At 36.3% G+C, this 21,339-nt stretch overlaps 1 protein-coding gene across 1 annotated transcript in view; it reads right to left on the bottom strand.

Moving 5' to 3' along the window:
- The window catches only part of SEMA3D (semaphorin 3D), a 126,477-nt gene that overhangs the window by 36,655 nt on the left and 68,483 nt on the right, over positions 1 to 21,339 (bottom strand). Inside the window, exons 8-10 of the mRNA XM_008686297.2 lie at positions 10,518 to 10,590; positions 9,033 to 9,102; positions 5,870 to 6,014 (exon numbers count right to left, since the gene is read on the bottom strand). Coding sequence (XP_008684519.1) covers positions 5,870 to 6,014; positions 9,033 to 9,102; positions 10,518 to 10,590 — 288 coding nt within the window. The remainder of the gene's footprint in view (positions 1 to 5,869; positions 6,015 to 9,032; positions 9,103 to 10,517; positions 10,591 to 21,339) is intronic.

Below are 21,339 nucleotides of genomic sequence, written 5' to 3'. Positions count from 1 at the left end.
TTCCTTAAATAGAATTGAAGCGGGGAGATGTGTATTCAGGGATTATTTGAGATTTAACAATTCTTAGTCAAGTTCTTACAGGATATGAGGTCCAATAAATAGGAACAAAGAGGCTAGCTTAGTTGACTTGATATTTCATTTGACTTATATGTGCCCATAGTATAATCAAATTATGAAATTAAAAGAGTGCCTATAACAACTTCTGTTTGCTCCCCACCAAAGAACGGAAACATGGTTGGGAAAATCGTGTAAGTTTTGATCTTTGAAAGTAAAGCTAAAACATTGCATAGGAAAAGCAGTAAGTAGAGGGAAATAGAATTTAAAAATGAAGTGATTTTTACAAACTTGGAGGTTTAGAAATTGTCAAAAAGTATGGCAAAATGGTTTGAGAAGAGTGAAACAGACATTTCTTGAATATTTGAACTTCAAAAACAAGTCCTTTCCACATTTTGGCTACTGTCAATAGTACTGCAATGAACATGGGAATGCTAATCTCTTTTCAAGATCTTGATTTCAATTTTTTTGGATAAATTTCCAGATGTGAGATTGCCGGATCATACGCTAGTTCTATTTTTCATATTTTGAGCAATCTTCATACTGTAGATCGAAACAGTCTAAATGTCTATGAACTGATGAGTGGGTTAAAAAAATGTAATATATACACACAAAGGAATATTATTCAATCTTAAAAAGAAAGGAGATCCTTCAATATGTGCCAGTGTAGATGAACCTAGAGCACATTAAGCTAAGTAAATTAGTTCAGGAGATAAAAACCTGCATACTTCCGCTTACATACACAGTCAAACTCATGAAAGCGAAGAATAAAACTGTGGTTGCCTGGGGCTGCGGGGAGTGGAAAGTGGGGGTCACTCATGAATAGGTATACAATTTCAGTTACTCCACATGAATAAGTTCCAGAGGTCTGTTGCACAGCATTATCTATAGGCTATAGTGTATTGTGCACTTAAAACTCTGTTAAAAGTACAGATCTCACAGTAAGTGTTCTCACCACAATAAATTTTTTAAAGTACTGTCTTGTCACCTTTTTGATACGGGAATGGTTTACAAACCGAAACTCACTTTCAAGTAAGCATTTGTTACCATTTTACACTTTGGCAAAATTATAAAATTCCTTACCAACAGAATCAAACTACCGAGTACATCTCTTTAAAAAAATCAAATATCAAAAATGAAATCTTCTGCCTTTAAAAAATCTTCCTGATTCTGAGGTTTCAAGCAGCCTGCTACTGTTGGCCTGACCTCATTTGGTTTCCATTCTGACCTGTACTGCTCACTATGGATTCTTCCATATTTTGTTTCATGTGGAACTTATTGTCAAGGCCTAAAATTCAATAATGATTGAAAAAGTCCATCTGAACAAAACACAGTTTGTTCAGGGATTCAGTTTGGACACCAGAGGGCAGGAGAATCCCTTGAAGTGAAGGAAGGGCTGCTTGTCATCTGGGAGTTTCCAGCCTGGTTGACATCGTAGAGTAATGATGTCGTGGTAAGGCCAGGAGTTTAGGTTTGACTTTTTGTCACAGGAAGTACAGAACTCTGTCAAAACTAGAAAGCGGAAGTAGCTGTGGCACACGAAGAGTCGTAGTGTTTATTTCCCTCAGTGATGATGTCAGCGGAAGGCCCAGTGGGAGCACAACTTTAGAAGCAACCGTGATGAGAACACGAGTGGGGAAATGTAAACACAAAGGAGGTTTTTAAAATAATCTATTCTAAAGATTTTAAGTGAAGTGTAAAGTGGCTTTCAGTGAAGATTCGGACATTTAGTAGAAAGCAAATGATTTAGCAATGCTTTTAATAGAGTAAGACGTGTGCCCCAGAATTACAAGAAAAGAAATGACAGGCACAAAAGGTGTCAAACTGCATTATCATTTGTGCAGAGAACAGATCAACCCCTGCAGAAACAACGTGAGGTTCTGTTTGGTTATTCACTTTGATCTCGCTGAAGGTAGAGTGGTGCGGAGGTTAACGGCATGAGATTTGGAGTCAAGCAGAGTTATTAAATTTAATCCCCGTCTTACCACTTCAGAACAACAAGAAAGAACCCTACGTTTAACCGAAAGTGTAAAGCAAAAATAAACAACTTCTGATGGTAACTAGGATAGTCGTTTTTATGTCTCGAAGTTCTATAAAAAGGACATAATCTTCCTGATCAAAGAGAGTGCTGTTCCGCTGGAGTTTTTCTGGAGTCTCTTTCTGTCTCCATTACCAATACTGGCCTGAGTTCGGGCTATGAATAAAAGTTTACAGGCCTTCCTCGACTTACAATGGGGTTACGTCCCAATAAACCCATTCTTTTTTTTTTTTTTTTTTTTAAGATTTTATTTATTTATTTGACAGAGAGACAGCCAGCAAGAGAGAGACCACAAGCAGGGAGAGCGGGAGAGGAAGAAGCAGGGTCCCAGCAGAGGAGTCTGATGCGGGGCTCAATCCAAGAACACCAGGATCACGCCCTGAGCCGAAGGCAGACGCTGAACGACTGAGCCACCCAGGCGCCCCGCAATAAACCCATTCTAAGCTGAAAATATCGTAGGTTGAAAGTGCACTTACTACACCTAACCTGGTCAACATGATAGCTTAGCCTAGCCAAACTTAACCGTGCTCGGAACACTTACATTATTAGTCTACAGTTGGGCAAACTCCTCTAACACGAAGCCTATTTTATAATAAAGTGTTGAGTATCTCATGTAATGTATTGCATACTGCGCGAAAGTGAAAAATAGAATGATTTTAAGCGCATGGATTGTTTACACTCAGGGTGGTATGGCCGGCTGGGAGCTACAGCTTGGTACCCTGCTCAGCTTCACCAGATTCTCGCACTACGTATAACTAGCCCAGGAAAAGAGCAAAATTCAAAATTCCAGGTACGGTTTCTACCGAATATGTATCGTTTTCGTACCATCATAAAGTCAAAAAATCAGAAGTGAAGCCTTCATCAGTTGGGGACCATCTCTAGTTACAAGGCATAATTACCAAGCCTTTGCTACAGATTTGAATGTGCTTACGCATGTAAAAAAGCATAGGAATTTCATGAGAAATGCTGACGTTTAAAAAAGAATAAAGGAATAACTTTGTTAAATGACACTTTCTTATGCCTCATATTTTTCCTTTTCTAAATTAAAAAAAAAAGGTTAAGTATCTCTTTGGTAGTGAGGATTTGTCTTTTTAAATTTTTTTTTCAGATTTTATTCATTTATGAGAGAAAGAGAGAGAGGCGGAGGGGAGAAAACAGATGGAGAGGGACAAGCAGACTCCACGTTGAGCACAGAGCCTGACGCGCCGCTCAGTCTCACGACCCTGAAATCATGACCTGAGCTGAAACCAAGAGTCAGACAGACGCTTAACCGACTGAGTCACCCGGGGGGCCCCGACACGTGATTCATCTTTAAGCTTCCTGTGGCATTTCACAGCTCTTCAGGCAGGAGGTGAGAAGTGCTACAACTCCCTAGGTAGCACCTTAAATGGAAAAAATAAAGTAATCTGGATGCATCAGCATGTGATCATTTCCATGATTAATTTCAATTTTTTAGTATAAGAATCAGCTACTATATATATATATGTATGTTATTTTTGGTAGGGGTGCCTGTGTGGCTTAGTCGGTTACGGGTCCCACTCTTGATTTTGGCTCAGGTCATGATCTCAGGGTCGTGAGATCCAGCCCTGCATAGAGCCTACTTACCATTCTCTCTCCCCCTCTCCTTCTGCCCCTACCCCACAAAAATTTTTCTGCAATTAAAATGTAGATGGTTTCAGTCCCCAATTCTCCAGTAACATCTGGATGACTGAAAATGGTTTGTTTTTTTTAATGGCAAAAACGGTTATAGTATTTTTAAAAATAAATTCACGTAGAAGCAGCTCCGAATGTGACAGTCCATGATACTTAACCCCATAATCCTAGTATGGTGAAATTTCCTCAACTAGAATTCCCTCTGGATTTTAACTATCCTCCTCAAAAAACCCCCAAACATACATAATGTAAGTTGAAATTCTACATATATTCATTATATATATGTACACTATAGTTCAGTATACACATCTATGGAACATAATATTCAGTAAAAGGTATTCTATCAAAGGGGAAAATAAACATAATTTAACATAAGAAAATCTTAACATAGTATCATACTATAAAGACTAAGGACTCGGACTCTGCTGCCAGAGTACTGGATTTAAAACTCAGGTGCCCCACTCAGTAGCTTTGTGACCTTGGGCAAGTTACTGCACCTCTCTGTGTCGGAGACTGCTCATCTGTAAAATGGCATTCATAACAATAGCACTTGCTTCTTAGAATCATTATGAAGTTAAGATTTGTAAAACCATTAGAGGAGTACCTGCACACCCTAACCCACACCTTACGTTACTGTTAAATAAATAAGACAAGTAAGTACCACTTTGATGTTTAAAGAAAATAAAAAAGTGAATCCTGTAAGGAAGACATGGTATATATCTATAATGGAATACTAGTCAGCCAAAAAAAGGATGAAATCTTGCCATTCACAAGGACTTCAATAGAACTAGAGGGTATTATGCTAAGCGAAAAGAGTCAGTCAGAGAAAGACAAATACCGCATGATGTCACTCATATGTGGAATTCAAGAAACAAAACAGTGGAACATAAGGGAAGGGAAGGAAAATAAAATAAGATGAAAACAGAGAGGGAAGCAAGCCATAAGAGACTCTTAACAATAGGAAAAAAACTAAGGGTTGCTGGAGGGGAGGTGGGTGGGGGGATAGGGTAACTGGATGATGGGCGTTAAGGGCACTTAAAGTAATGAGCACTGGGTGTTATATGCAACTGATGAATCACTAAATTCTACCTCTGAAACTAATAATGCAGGATATATTAATTAAATTGAATTTAAATTAAAAAATTTTTAAAAAGTGAATCCTGAAAATCATATTATTGGCAAAAATAATTTTTTTCCATGGACATGTGACCACCTTATAATCAGTCCAAAAAACATATTTGAAACATATTTCTATTGAGGAATTCTGAAAAGGAAAATAGACATGGTTGCAAAGTGTGTTTCCCAAAATTAATTAGGTTATGTAACAGGAAGATGAAAAGAGAATTCAGAAAGCCTGGCTACCAACTGTTTCCTGTTTAAGAGCAAACATACGAAAAGACAAAATTCAGTAGAATTGGATGGATTAAGTCAGTAATTTTTCTCAGAGATTTTGATGATTACTTTAGACCTCCTGGTAGAAATATTCATATTGAAACATAAAGGGAAAAAAAAGGCATTTATCCCTTTTTATTAGGTCAATTAACCCATCCTAAAATTTTTAAATAACTTAAATTGTTTTAATCACACCCACAAAAACAAAACAAAACAAAAATCTTCCATTTATAATGTAAATACAGATTTCACACTGCAAAGTATTTTTTTTAACGGATGCAACATAATAAAGAAATAAATAAACCATTGTAATTGATGTAGTCTTTGAAAAGTAGAAATGAGGACCTGAAAGCTCTGGTTACATACAGAGCTGTATGTGGGAAATAAATGTTTATTTGGCGTTTTCATTTAACCTGGAATATTTGTCATTCTAGATATCAAATCATCTTGATGATTCTGTAGACTTACTGAGGATAAGCACTATATTTTCATTATCACCTGCTTCTTATGATATAATCCATGTTTCCTGTAGTACTTAAAGCTCTTACTCAAATGAAAAAAAAATGTCAAGTTGCAGGGAAGGACAGAAATGCTAATATATCATTGTAGATAATAGGTATTTTTAAAACCACAGTGCATGTTGCTGTGGTGAATAGCATAGTTTATTATAATAGAATTAGGAAGAGGACATGGGCTTCAGAAAATAATTTGATTATGAAATTGGATACATACCGTACCAGGTCGGGGATAAGGAATTCTTCCATCATACTGCACCCAACGATGGTCTGCACTTTCCTTATGAGCATATGGACCATTGAAAACTGCTCTGATGTCAGCCATGCTGTACACACAAACAGCTGAGCCTTTGAAGATGGAGCTGAAAAAAAGCAACATGATCCAATCATTCCCTGCACATGAGTCACTGTGCATTTATTTATTGAGCACATATTATAACCAGGTGTGTGGACAATCTTGGGCAGCACATTCCATCTGATAGGCGCTGCAGACAAAATGTGTGGATGCCCTTAAGGAGCTTATAATCAAGTAATCCTGAAAAAAGTGTGATAGCAGTTACAGTACAGATAATTCTAGTAACAAGCGAAGCAAGCATGCAGATGGGTCCCCAGTACACGGCTGTCTGGTAAGTTTTCAGAGAGTAGGTGGCATCTGCATTGACACTTAATGGATACATGGGAATTACCTAGAAAAACTGGAGGACAGAAGGAAATGTGCAGAAAAGAGTATCAAATTTATATACATGCTTTTGAATTTTATCTGAAGTTCTTACAGCATAATATCTTCTAAAGAACTTACAAAATAACAAAATTACATTATCTATTTGTTTATAGAGGAACACTTTAGGTATTTAAATAATAAATATCTCACTTATGTTTTCTTCAAGTGAGTGAATGTTCATAAATATTGGTTATTAATAATTTCCTCAATTTATTGTTATTAATTTGAAAAAATTTTGGAATTCTTTTGTGCTTCTTCCTGAATTTCCAAATTTCTTCTTGAATTTATGTATGTAACTTATCTGATACTTAAAATTAATCTTAATTACACAGGACTGGAGGACACATAATCAAGAAGCAGAAAAGCTCCATGGGAATTTCACAAATTTTTGCAAATTAGTGGTGAAAACTGTTAACACTGTCATCAGATGTTTCATCTTTTTTTTTAATTTCTGGAAAATAAAAGACATTCTCTCTGCATCTAAAATTTTCACTGATTTCTGTTCATAAAAACGAGCTCACCTTTTATTATCTAAGACATGTCATCTCAGCACTACACAAGTGAGCCTTCACTGATTTCTGTTCATAAAAACGAGCTCACCTTTTATTATCTAAGAGACATGTCATCTCAGCACTACACAAGTGAGGCAAGGATTCTCTAGCATGGGAAACTCAATCATTAATATTTGTGGAATGAGGGGCACGTGGGTGGCTCAGTCAGTTAAGCATCTGCCTTTGGCTCAGGTCATGGTCCCGGAGTCCTGGAGTCCTGGGATGGAACCCTGCATTGGTCTCCCTGCTCAGTGGGCAGTCTGCTTCTCACCCTGCTCTCGTGTCTCTCTCACTTTCTCTCTTTCTCACATAAATAAATAAAATCTTTAAAAAACATAATCTTGGAATGACTTTAATGGGAAGCATCGGGAGCTCACAGCAAAGAAGCAGCTGGAAGAAAACTCTGCTAAGAAGGGAGGTGATGCCCCCATAAAAATCACATCCTCTGCCTAGGATATTTTAAAGGAATGACACATCATGCTTTATGGTGTTGCTATTGTTGCAGATTAATCACATCTTCTTATTGACAAAGGATGTGACACTGAATCCCAGTATTACCTCAGTCCTCGGGGCGGCATTAAAAATAGAATAATCAAGTACACCAAGAACAAAGAGTTGACTTGTAACTTCTCACTCTGGGTGGGCAGAAAACTTGGTAGGAGAAAAAACATAACTATCTTGGGGCTATATATCCCTGGCACATGTCTGTGCCTTGTGTGCGGAACACACAGTGACTTCAAAGACAGTTCTGTGAATGGAACGATGCCAAGAGAACTAGCGAGGAGATACTTAACTTGAGTAACTGCAGACACTTGCTTTTCCTGCATCTTTTTAGTTCAGATATAAATTAGCAGAAAAAATGGAGTCCAAATAGCAGCGTTCTTAGGGTATCTTCTTCAGTTTCACTTTAAATATTCACACTCTCTAACTTACAATGAACCAAAGAGCATTTTGTTTTCTGATATCGTCCAAACCAACACTATTGGTATAAGGGGTAAGGTGAACTGAATGAAGGTAATGCCATAGAAAATAAATTATAATTTGCCTACAGACTATTTTAATAATTTATTCAAAAGGAGGCAATAAGACTATTTTTCTAATACCAATACCAATACTACTAATCCTTCCAATACTAATATCAATATAAGCAACAGTGATAGCAGAGCTATGGAAAAAGTAGATAAGTAGTTAAAAGAAGGTGTTGCAGTGAGTAATGTGTAAAATAAAGATGTACCACGTTCAAGTTACTGAATGAAATGAAATTAATATTAAATAAAATTATATAAGGTCTATATATTCTTTGAGAAAGCTTCATAGATGCAGGACAACTTTGAAGGAACTTGGGGCATCTCAGTGACAGTACAGGACAGAATTACACAGAAAGAAGACAAAAACACAGGGGCGAAAACTAAGAAAACACCTTTGGTTCTAGTCCCATTTTTACTACTAATTGGTCCGTCTTCTTGGCGCAAGTCATACAAACTTCCTTTGCCTAAGTTAGTAGAGCAATAATGATATGCTGATAACAGTGAACTCCCATCTTTGTCGGGTAATGGAAGGGCATCTAAGATTGTATATGATGGCACTTTAGAAGTCAAGGGTGTCGCATCTCATGACTGCAGTCTAACCAACGACTAAAGCATGTATTTCTATAATACTATTTCTATGTCATGGGGCTTGATCCATTTATTATGGTGAGTATATGCATACACCTTCGCATCCTGTAACTTTAGTCTGGGAATTTAGCTCACAGATGGACTTGCTTAGTTGCTCATACAGAAAATAGCCACATGTACAAGTTTAGTTACTGCAGCGTTACGCGTACCACCAAAGCCCTGGAAACAACGGAGATGTCTATGTATAGGAAACTGGCTAAATGAATCGTGGTCATTGATACAGGAGTACTCTGCTGCTATAAAAAGAACAAAGAGACATTTTATGACTTGATATTAAAAGATTTCTAGGAAACACTAAATGAAAAAATAAAATGAAAAATGGGTATTTTTTTCACACACAAAAAAGGGACAAAAAACCCTGTAACAGTATTTTCTTACATATATGTTACAATTCTACAGAATTATAAGCTTTTTTTTTTTTTTTTAACTTACCTGGTTGTGGTAAAGACTCCATAGACTACAGGATTTCTTTCATCTCTTGTGGGGAGTAAGTAAATATCCTCTATTAGTGGGGAAAAAAATAACAATTCATTATATTTTTATATTTCAGTATTACATGTTTGCCTTTTCTTTAAGAACACAGTATTTCTGAGACTCTAACAGTATCTAAAATTAAGATAACAGTGAAAGTCATTACATTATGACATAAGAAATTAAGGGTTAAAACTGGTTTTCTCACTAGCTGTGTGACCCGGAACTGGATATCTAACCTCTTAGGTGTCTACTTTAATCACCTATAAATGGGATGATTTACTTGATAATCTCTCCATGACTATTTCTAGAGGTATGTGACTTCTTACAGAATCGAAATTAAAAACATAGGGTGTTTTTACCTTCCAATGTAAAAAAAGTCTTGTCCTGTAATTGTGTCAACTTACTAATATTTCAATTATCTATTTGCTAACGATGTAAAAATAGCTACACAAGTTAATTACTTGTGCAGGATTACTTGTGTAATACTTGTTCAGTATTTTGTAACTACTTGAGCAGTATTGATACCAAAGTATGTGTAAATAATATCCATTAAAAGATTATTTAAGATGTGAGCATGCTTATATACAACATGAGGAATCACCCATGAATATTAAACGTATACTTTAAATACTGTATGGCAAATCGTTCAATGATAAAATCATTTTTACACTGCAAGGCAAAAACAAACTCAAAAGGTAAGATTTGATGATGCTAACTTTATATTTAACTGAAAAAAAATACTTCTAGAATTAGCTTTGAGAGGGATAAAGAGGGGAAATGAAAGAGAATAATCTGTCTAACACTTTTCTGAGTATTCTTTTTCTTAAGTCAGAAGGAGCGAGTTCACCCAATCTCTCATGCTCTCCAGCAGAGGGCGTCCTCAGAATAAAGAACCCAAGTTCTTACTCCCTATAGACTGTTAAGGTATCTTTAGGGTTAATTTCCAATTTGCATACTTTGTTTAGAATTTGGGTGAAGTTTTTTGAAAGATAATTGTCAAATTATTGGAAATTTGTTATAGTGGATAAGACACTGTTATATAAAATTCATATCCACCTCTTACATCAGAGACATTGTTGCACACGATTTGACTTACGTTATTTTTGTTTCAATAATTAAAACAATGGTAAAACTTGGAAAAAAAAAAGAAGGCCACATGAAGAATGGATGGGTTCTATAGACCCATTGCTAATAGCTTTTTGTCTCTTGCTGCAGCTTTGTTTCCTCGTAACTATGAGGAGGCTTACAAAAAGAGAGGAACTGCTTCATCACAATGTGCTCTGAAACCCAGAGTACCTCCATGCTGTTTGTGTGTGTGAATTTAGTAATAACACTCCTGCAAGCTGTCCTGGGCTATATTAGGGCTAAAATAAAACAAATGCTGAATTTATTAGGCAGGAAGTCATTTTTAAGAAAAAAAAAAAAAAGGAACAGGTGACTTACGAAGCTCATCAAAATGAGTATCTGCCCCATCATTTCCAGAAGGAATAAGGCAACATAAACATACATATAAAACCTATCTTGTTTTAAATGCTAATTGATGTTTTTCCATACTTTATTTGACTCCGAAATATTTCATTAAAATGTTCTTTAGTCACTTACCAAACATAGGTATTTAAATCAATTCAGTAAAATAAATTCAATAATTCACCCTAAAAAGATCTGTTGATTATTTCTAATGTAATATGTTCCTGTGAACACTAAATTCATACAATTTGTTATCTGACTGGACCAGATCTGCTATGTTTACAGTAAGTAAGATGAGACTGTTTCATGGCATAAATACTGTAAGTACTTAAAACAAATTTTCAAAAATTACTTTTGGTGTCATTATTTCCATTAATGTACTTTTATCTAAATGTAAATTACATAAAAATTTTATCCCTCAGGCAATCTATGTTTTATAAAATTAATAAAAAGTTCACTATCAAATAATAACTCTGAATATTTAGGGACTGTATTCCCTGTGCTTCTCTTATCTCTGAAAATTAAATGAAATTAGAGAAAAGTATCTAAATGATTCCTCCAAACAGGAGAATTCAAAGTTGGATAAATAGTTGCTATTCTTCAAGGAAAGGGGAGGAAGAAAGGGAAGGGGATAGAAGACAGTCCCTTTGAGTATTATCTTGGGTGATATCGAAATCCAAATTCCAGATGATATAATCTTAGTAACAGAGCAAATCTCAGAAGCCTATACATTTGTAGGAGAGCTCAGAAGGCAATGAGGTCCCTGAGACAATAGACTGGAACTATCTTTATAGCCTTAGCACCTAACACCAGGGGTTCACCATGGCACCCAGAGTGAATGAATCCCATTTTACTTTGATTTGCTTAAAGATTTATTTATTTGAGAGAGAGAGAGAGCGTTGGGGGGAGGGACAGAGGGAGAGGGAAAGAGAGAATCTCAAGCAGACGCCTGGCTGAGTGCAGAGCCTGAGATCATGACCCTGAGATCATGACCTGAGTCATGACCTGAGTCAGAATCGAGTCGGATGCTTAACCAACTGAGCCACCCAGGCATGCATAAATTCCGTTTTATATCCCCCCCTGCTAAACGTCAGGATACTTTTCAGTAACAGCTCTGTATACATAAGTAATAATTTTTATTTTCTTGATTTGTTCTCTAGGTTTATAACACTGTAAAAAGGAAAAAAAAAAGAAATCTAAAGACATTTAAATTCAATAAAATACCTCATATATGAACTAAAATTTGCACTTGAACAAAATATCGCACTTCACAGTTCGCACTATGTCTCGCTGTTTTAAATTTTAAATGATCCAAATCAATGAGCGCTTAGTCTTGGAACACGTGTGTAACTGAGTTCGTGTGTGCTGGCAGATACAGAATAGAAACTCCATGATAAGTACAGCAATTGTTTGGAAACTGGACCCACAAAAGACCTTTCTGGCAATAGTATTTTGACACTGACACAATTTAGAATTGCTGACATATGGTGATAATACAAAGCAAAAGAACATTTAGTTGATTTTCTCATAATTTCTCATTCTTCCCAGAAAATGCACTCTCTATTCCTTTCATCCAACACCTACTGCCTGCTTATCAGGTGTTTAATAAGTACATGTTCGATTATTAGTGAGTAACTAAAAATACAAGATAAAATTGATAAATGTCCTTTGATATAGATAAATGCCAAAGAATTTAAGTCTCCTCTGAAATGTCTTTGTAGCGGAAAAAAAAATGAGGACAGGCATAGCTGTGGAGTTAGATTCAACAGTGTTCTTAAAATGAGAGGTGAGTTCAGACATGCAGAGATCGGAATATTCAGGAAATATTCTAGATGCTAGAAAGTAGGGGGAAAGGACAACAGGTGGAACATTTCTGACCATGTATGGAGCACCAGGACAAATTTGGTTTAGATGAAGACTGGGATAAATGAAAATAGTGGAGGAAAATGTTATAAAAGGAAATTCGAGTACAATCCAGGAAGGATTTAATACCAGACCGAAGCATTTGTATGTCATTTAGTAATATGTTACTTAGTATAAAGAATTACTACAAAGATGTGAAAGGAAATGAATACATGGTCTATTTCATATTACAACCCTCTAGAAACGAACACGTCTATACTTGCTGTTGAATTTATGTTTATGGAGCTCCTATTGGTGCGTATCATTGCTCAATAATAAAAATAATCAATATTTCAACTAGCTATTGGATGATTAATGATGGCTACAGCTGTGAAGACAGATTTATCTAGACATGACCTTTATTTTTACTGCTAACATCCTCAGATCATTTAATAAATATAAATCCAGATGTTAACATGAATAGGCAAAAACATAGATGCTTCCTTCTATTAATGATGAATTCTGTGTTAATGTTTAGTAGGATTCCAGTGAGAAAATATGTTATCTGGAATCACTCAGAAAGAAAGAGATTTTTAAATAAAAATAAAAAGTAAGATATCTTCTCATCTTTCTCATGAACCTTGATTTATATCTCTTTAGATTCACATATGTGTTCTGTCTCTTATATTTGTATTTTAGCAAAGCCCTACTTGTACTAAGACAAACTCTAGTTGAAATCTTTCAATTTTTATGCATTCTTACATATTTATATTTAAAATTTTTCATCGCCCATATTTGCATATTTTGAGTCAGCAATAAATACTAAAAATAATGTTGATTCAATATACATGAGGAAATATATCAGCTATCATGAACTTAATGCCAGGGACTATATTGTGGTTTACTGCTTTACCCCTAGCAGAGCAGTTGTTCAAATTATTTTGTTAATTGAATAAATAGATATATCAAATATTTGCTCCACGACATTCCTTTAACAGTACTACTTCATTATAAAAATTAGCGATCACATTCCCTTTTAAACATTACCTGAGATAAAAATAACAAGAAATGTCCATTTTCAAACAGTGTTCCCCTTTCTATTTGCGGTTATTATCCATATTTGAGACAAGCCACGAAACAATTCTAACTATTCTACTAGGTTCAGATTTGTTGGACAGGAAAGGGACTTATACTGTAGCCTGCATATATATATATTTTTTAACCTGACAACTGAAAATTGCAATCCTTTGAACAAAAGAATCTTTAAATGTTCTTGCCAATCCATCGAGCAGCCTTTCCTGGGCCCTCAAGGAATAAAAAGATAAAAAACAAGCAAAAAAAAAAAAAAAAAAAAATCCAGGTCAAAGATGAAAGCCACCTGCTGTCAGCAGGAAAGCAAGTATAATTTCTGGGATAATAGTTCTCAGGGATGGATTATAAGCATTTAATGACTGGATAGTAACTCTTACAGACATCCAGAAGCATGACCTGGAATGGCAAAGTTCAATTCACAAGGAGTTGTATTTCTTCTGTAGGGAAGTGTCAGTTGACTGACTGCTGACCGGCTCTCAGTCCCTGGATTTGTTTGCAAACCCACACAATCCCCCCTGAGAACTTCAAGCTCAGCGGAGGGCTGAAAGGGAGGTAACCACTTTTGTACTAAATTGTCACCTCCTTGCTTATTTTCGTGAAGTTCTAAAGAACACAACTATCTCACTAACACAATAGATTTATTATTGAGTTGTCAGAATCAGCAGCTTTTAGTCACCGGTCACTTGTGTGCCTCCACTCCATCATAACTTCTTTGTGGTCAGATTTAGCCAAAAGCCTTGACATTCTCTACACAAAGATGCAGATGAAAGTAACAAAGAAATTAAATGTAAACAAGCCAGACCACGTGAGTTCCATCTGGGTGGTGAACGCAGAGGGTGACTGTTCGGGATAGTTCTTAATTTTAAAAACGGAAAAGACAAAAGATGAAACAAAGCACAATTCAGAATCTTTCAGCAGCTTGAAAATGAACTCTTTCTGAGTCAGGTGACTGAGTGATGGCTGCATATTATGAAATACTAGGATTTCCACCTAGTAGGCTACTAATGGGTAGATCAGTCGGAAAGCAGGCTACTGGGGATTCCACTTTGCTTCTACTGTCCCAGCAGATTCAAGTCCTTATAAATCTTACATAGACATGTAGAGTAGCTACAAACTGTCACACATGAACTTTTATTGAGTATGTCTTTTGACCTTTGGGTCATGATGCTGGGTTCATCTGCTAAACACAATTTTATCTGTATACATCATCCTCTTCGAGGATCTCTTAGCACTTTATCAGTATGGTCCTTTCCACCTATATCTTGGGAAACAGAAGCTCTTGGAAAATATAAGAATTGACTTTTAGCTCCTATGCTCTTAACGCCTGAAGACTTTATAAATCAACAAAATCACCAAGACATCTGTGAACATGTTGTATTCCATTGAAATATGGATTAGCATTCAGAAATCTGGAACCATATGAATGAATTTACATTGAAAGACACCAGACTTTTCGAATCAACAGACACTGAAGAATGACACATCTTAAGCACTTAGAAAAAAGGAAAAAAAAAAAGGTTTGATGCAGGAGTCAGACTGGTTCATAAATTCTTCTTTGCTTAAAATTAGTCCTTTTGCCTAATGTTCTTCTGCATCTTTGTGCAGGCAAGAGAACGGAATTTCCGAAACACTTGGAAAACTCTCACCTGTACATCTTTCATGCACACGTCTCCCCACGTCTAGCCATTAATGACATTTAACCTCGGAGATTTTAGTTTGAAAGAATACTACCTACTTCTTTTGAAGTGTAATCTAAATACTACAATACTGTAAATCAATAAACATATTTTTTCCATAACTGAAATTGCCCACTGAGGTAAACACATAGGCTTCCTATTGACCCTTTTTACACATTCAGTAAAAGATTAGGGCAATTTCATACTTTTGTGTTTTCAATGTAATGCCTGTTGTATTTCAGTACATCATTCATATTCTATATCTGATCTGTCATTTATGATAGCAGCTATCCCTTGTGGGTTTTAAACAGTCTCGTGTTGAGATATGCCTCCGAATCGCCTGAAGACCCGTTACACCAGGAAATACTGGAGATAGGACCCCACCAACTGACCTTTCAGAGCAACTGTTCAATGTACTTCTCCCTGTTCTGCCTCAAGCTTCACACAGTTATTTCTAGGGACAGATTTTAGAATCTTTGTAAACTTAATACAGATGGTCTGTATGGGGCTGTGTAAGCAAATAAAAATGATAAGGAGAATCTAAACACAGAATGGCCTATTTAGAGGCTGGAAACTATGATCGTGATGTGATAGAAACAAAAAGTAAAATCTGGAACAAGAGGTTCTAAAAGCCTCACTAGGAAAGCATGCCATATACACTAAAATACAGGGTTATACTGAGAGCAAGGGCTTACATGGGGACATTTTTAATACATTAAATAAACTAATGGAAGACAGTGAAGTTACATAGACTGGATCAAATGAGAGAACTCTGTCGTTGTGCTTTCCTTTGCAGCCCGCATCTTCCTTTGCAATGTGTTGGAACCACGTTTCATCTGTTTTATTGAGATGCAAAAAAATAATAGTGATAAGGTTATGACCAGTAAGAAATAAAAGCAAAATAAGAAAATAAGGAGTCCTCTATTTCATCTACAAATAATCTTGAAATCCCTTAATGGTAAAAGAAACAAAGCTACACAAACTCAAACACCTCAGACAAAGGGGAGAGGAGAAGAACAAAATAAACAAAAAAACTTGTGTGGCAGGTATTAAGCAGAGTGATTTTTAAGGGATCTATTCTGAAGGGGCTTTCAAGACAGCCAATATGTATTTTTTTTTTCTAAAAGGGACACTCACGTTTAAAGATGACTGGTTTTGATTTGCTATTGGAGAATCAAAATGCACAACATGTTTTTCTAACTACTCCAAAAACTTATAAAGATTATTAGAAACGCAGGACCTGATGATACATTATACTGAAACATTCAGTTTCTAAGATTTAACAGGTTAAATTTGGTAAACCTAGGCATGGTAAGCAGTTTTTTTTTCAGGTAGGATCAGAGCTCAGTAAAAAAAAAAAAAAAAAAGCTACAGCCAACAGTGTAAATCCTTGCCTAGGAATTTCTGACAGGAAAACAGATGGAAGTGAAGCAAAAGCACATCTGTAACTTGTGGCTCTAAATCTCTCATTTAGGTTTAAGTGACACGTTGAAAGTAAGCAAAAAACCCCACAACTCATGGAGATCAATAAATACGGAAAGTGTCATCAGCCTAAAAACACAAATCTTCAAAGGCAGTAATTGTCCAAAGAGGACCATATATCAAGGTAGACAATGCAAGTGGAATTGAGGCAAAGGGCTATTAATTAGACCCCCGGGCAAGTTATGTGAAAGGACCATCAAACTGAATTCCTGGCATGGACCAAGGAAATACTGCAAAACAAAAAGAGAAATGGCATAACCTACAGCTGGAATCCAGAGTGGGCAAGCACAAGTAAGCTAATGGACAATGGTTCCAAAAATGAATAGAATCCAAAAATAATGTGAAACAGCCTTGAGGCGAAAAGTTGCAAGCAAGCCTTACTAAAGTGACTGGTATTTCCACACTGTAACTTACAGGGTGGGTCTTGAAGGGACACACTCACACACACACACGTGCGGTAATAAACACCACACAGACATAAATAATAGTATCTGAAAGGACTATTCAGAAGGTTTATTTCAGGCTGTTTCACCTGTTCTTTCGGTTAGCATTTATTACCTCACCATGGAGATCTGTGTAATTTACTATTTATGAGAGCAGATAGGGGTGTAAGGTGCACCATTTGGTGCTTGACAATATTGACTGTACGACAGAATTTAAAGAATTATAAAGTCTGGGAAAGCTTTAGAAATCATCTAGGCTAAGCATCTTATTTTAAATATGAGAAAAATGGAGTAAGAAGTTTGACTGGCAAGTAGGGAGACCACTGGAAAATAATTCATGAGTCAATGTATTCTGCCATTTACAAAGATAAACATAACTGAGTTCTAAAGAGATTCTTTAGATGGACATACTGATTCTCCAGAGGCTGTCATTAATCAATATTGTCCAATGAAAGGATACTCTAATTCAGCTTCCTTACTACTTTTCGTGCCTCTCCCTGTCCACACCTCTTGTCTAAAGTTTGTTGTTCAAATTGTTCACAAAATTTTCACCAGACATGTCTCCAAATTCTTTTGACTATGTCCAGAAATAAATAAGATCCTCCCTCTACAAGTACTGCTAAAAATGAAGGCTAAATAATAACCATAATTTCAAACATCAAAACTAACTCTCATCTCTTCCCATTAAACTTTAGTAACTGACTTATCTCTAACCAGTCCCTGTCCCTAATATACACACACTACTACTCTTGCACTCTTAAGTACAGTTAGCTGGTCTGGCTCCAAAAGTGTGAGTGTGTATGCATGCTGTATGTGTGTGTGTGTGTACATGATTTTTGACATTTAACTCTCTGTAGTAAGACAAGGAACTTACATTATTCACGTGTCAATCTTCTACATTGTTGACTGCTTGAAAATAGAGACCCATCTAAGTCACTCTTGTTTTCCAATACCTTCCTCAGTATCTGCCACATCCAAATTCATATGATCTCATTTAAGTCTTTCATTTGCTTGGTAACATCATCATGGAAGAGATGGGTGCCTTCATTTCCTAAGTTAAGAAGCTGTGCTAGGGCGCACCTGGGTGGCTCAGTCGGTTAAGCATCTGCCCTCAGCTGGGGTCATGATCCCGGCGTCCCGGGATCAAGTCCTGCATCGGGCTCCCTGCTCAGTGAGGAGCCTGCTTCTGCCTCTCCCCTTGCCTGCTGCTTGTGCTCTCTCTCTCTGTCAAATAAATAAATAAATAAATAAAATCTTAGAAAAGAAGAAGAGGAAGAAGAAGAAACTGAGCTAGGAAGGTGTAGAGCAGAGCTGTAAGCCTAGATCTGCTCTCACATTGAATATTCCTATCATTAGAGCAAAAGTTAGTGGTGATATCCTTATTGCCAAATTGAATACCTGATTTTTAATCATAATCTTATCTGACTTCCTTTTGGTGTGTGACATTCCTGACAACTGCTTTCCTCTTGAAACAACTTTTGTCCTTCATTTGTGACGCTACTCTACTCCAGTTCCCCACCTAACTACCAAGCTACTTCTTCTCAATTGCCTTTATTGTCATTTCTCTCTCTCTCTCTCTCTCTCTTTTTTTTTTTTTCTTAAATATCCTTGTCTCGGGATTCTGTCCTTGCTCTTTGATTCTGTACTACGTATTTCCCTGGGCGATTTCACACACTTCCATGACTTCAAAAACCACCAATACATTGGTGATTTCCAAATTCGCGATTCCAGGTGCTTCTGAGCCTCATGTTCATATTTTCAACTGGCTATTTTGGCAGCATATCCCAGAGCCAGGTCAAGTTCGACATGTCCAAGTATAAAATCTACACCATTTTAGGTATTTTTTGTCTCAAATATCAGAAGATATCTCTTTGTGAATTTTCCTGATCTCTGATTATCTTCTGGAAATCACAATTACTAGGAATATAGGAGCCAGTGTCTATGGGCAAGTACTAAAGTCTCTGGGACAGGAGTAAGGAAGAATTAAAATGCATCAAGGATCCAATAGGACAGGAACTTGTTGCAGCCTTTCATACACATCATGACGTCAATATCTGTAATATCAGTCAGTCCTAAATACAAACGGGGAAGATAAGACTTCTTAAGGCTGTTGAAATTTTATGTATGTTTTATAGGGGAAGCAATCACTATCCTGTTAATTTTCCATGTACTTGTTATGTTCCTGTCACAGCAAATCTCTTTCGAGATCTTTTTTTTCCCTAAGATTTTATTTATTTGAGAGAGAGAAAGTGGGAGAGAGAAAGAGAAAGAGAGAGAGCGTTCCTGAGCCGGGGTGGGGTAGAGGGAGAAGCAGATTCCCCACTGAGAGGGAGCGTGATGAGGGGATCAATCCCAGGACCCTGGAATCATGACCTGAGCTGAAGGCAGATGCTTAACTGACTGAGCCACCCAGGCGCCCCTTCAATTTCTTAAATGTTTTTTCCCACCTCTGAGATTTCACATATGCTTCGCCTTCTGCCTGGAATGTTCCTCCCTATCCCTGTCATCTTTGCCCTGCAACTTCCTAATCATTTTCAATGTCTGGTTCAAAAGTTACTTTCTCAGACAGATCTTCCACAGTCAATTTAAAACCCACCCATTTTTTTCTAACCACACCCTGTGATTCCCCCCGCCCCATTTTAGCACTTACCACACTTTTTAAATATATATTAATCTGTGTGTTTTCTTGTTTAAGGCATATATCATTTACTAGGTCACAAGCTCAGTGAATACAAACATCGCTTTTTTCTTTTTATGTTCTATAAAACTACTGTTTATTTAGCCTAGCATTGTGCACACAGTTAAGTAAGTGAATACTTTGGTAGTCTTTATTATACTGTAGCCAGTAGCCACGTGATACTACTTATTTATTTTTATTATTTTAAGTTTTTATTTTAATTCCAGTTAGTTAGCAACACACATGATACTATTTAAATTAAAATTAGTTAAATTTAAATAGCATTAAAAATTCAGTTCCTCTGTCATACTAATCAAATGTTAATACTAATAACCACATGGCTCCTGTGTTGGAGAGTGTGCATAGGGAATATTCCCATCATCACATGAAGTTCTGTTGGACAGACTACTCTACACTAAGCAATTAATAAGGAAGTAGTCATAAATTAAGGATTTATTAGACATTTACATCTAGATTCTGTGCATTCTATCGTATTCATTCCTATTTCCTTTAAGGAACCACCTAACAGGTCTCTAGTCACAAATATTTCTCAATCCAGATAGTTGCTCGAATTATTGCTAAGTATATCTACCCATCAAGTCACTTCTTTTCTAAAAAACATTTATAACTTCTCATTGTCTACAGGATAGAGTTTGGACTCCTTAATATGGAAACAAGACTTCTTATCTTCCAATTTACCACTCCAAGCTCAAATGACATTGCTCCCCATATACACCCCTCTAGTTCCACTTACAACAAGATTTCACCCTTCTGTAAATCAGATATACTGTCACAATGCTGCCTGAAAGGCCTATCCTTTCTTTTCCTTGGTGTAGTCCTCCTCCTTCTGTAGGACTCAATTTTTGAGCTTCACCAAATACGCAGTGTTCTCGGCTGCTACCTCTGTCACATTATGTTGTGATTATCTGTTTATGTATTTCCTTCACTGTACTACGGGATTTCAAAGAAAAGGGATAGTGGTTTACTTATCTCCCAGTGTCTAGCGTATTGCATTTTGTATAGAACTTATATTTTGTTATTATTGAAATAATGAAATGATATAATTATGAAAAAGTGGGTTACAAAATTGGAAAGACTCACCCTTATTCTATAAACAATTCTTTACTAATTTTTGTGTAATTTTTGCCTATTTCGAAAACCTCCCCACCAATCACTCACTATACACTACCCAGCCTAATAGTACCATCTTTGACAGGCCAATAAAATGACTTTTATTTTAGTTTAGTAGCTGAAGAGGTAGGGAACTCTTAAACTGCCAACAGTTTGGGGGCTGAAGATCATCAGTTACAAATGGAAACAAATAAAAACAACAAAAACAGAATATTTCTAAGTAAATGAGCCTGTAGGAATATCCTGGTGGAACAAAGAGTATAAAGGACTTTCACATTACTAAAAAGTTTTTTAAAGTCAGTAAAGTGTACACAGTTCACTCTTTATCTTCTCTAACATGATCTCTGACTTCTTGGATATTTGCTTATATATCTACCAAACTCAATTTTGTTTCGTAGCATAGGCATACATTTGTTATTATTTCTTGAAAACTGAAAAACAATATTTTAATAATC

Source organism: Ursus maritimus, unplaced genomic scaffold, assembly GCF_017311325.1.
Source record: "Ursus maritimus isolate PB19 unplaced genomic scaffold, ASM1731132v1 scaffold_3, whole genome shotgun sequence".
Lineage (NCBI taxonomy): Eukaryota > Metazoa > Chordata > Mammalia > Carnivora > Ursidae > Ursus > Ursus maritimus.
Note: the sequence above shows the minus strand (reverse complement) of the source record. Positions and strands in the feature narration are given on the sequence as shown.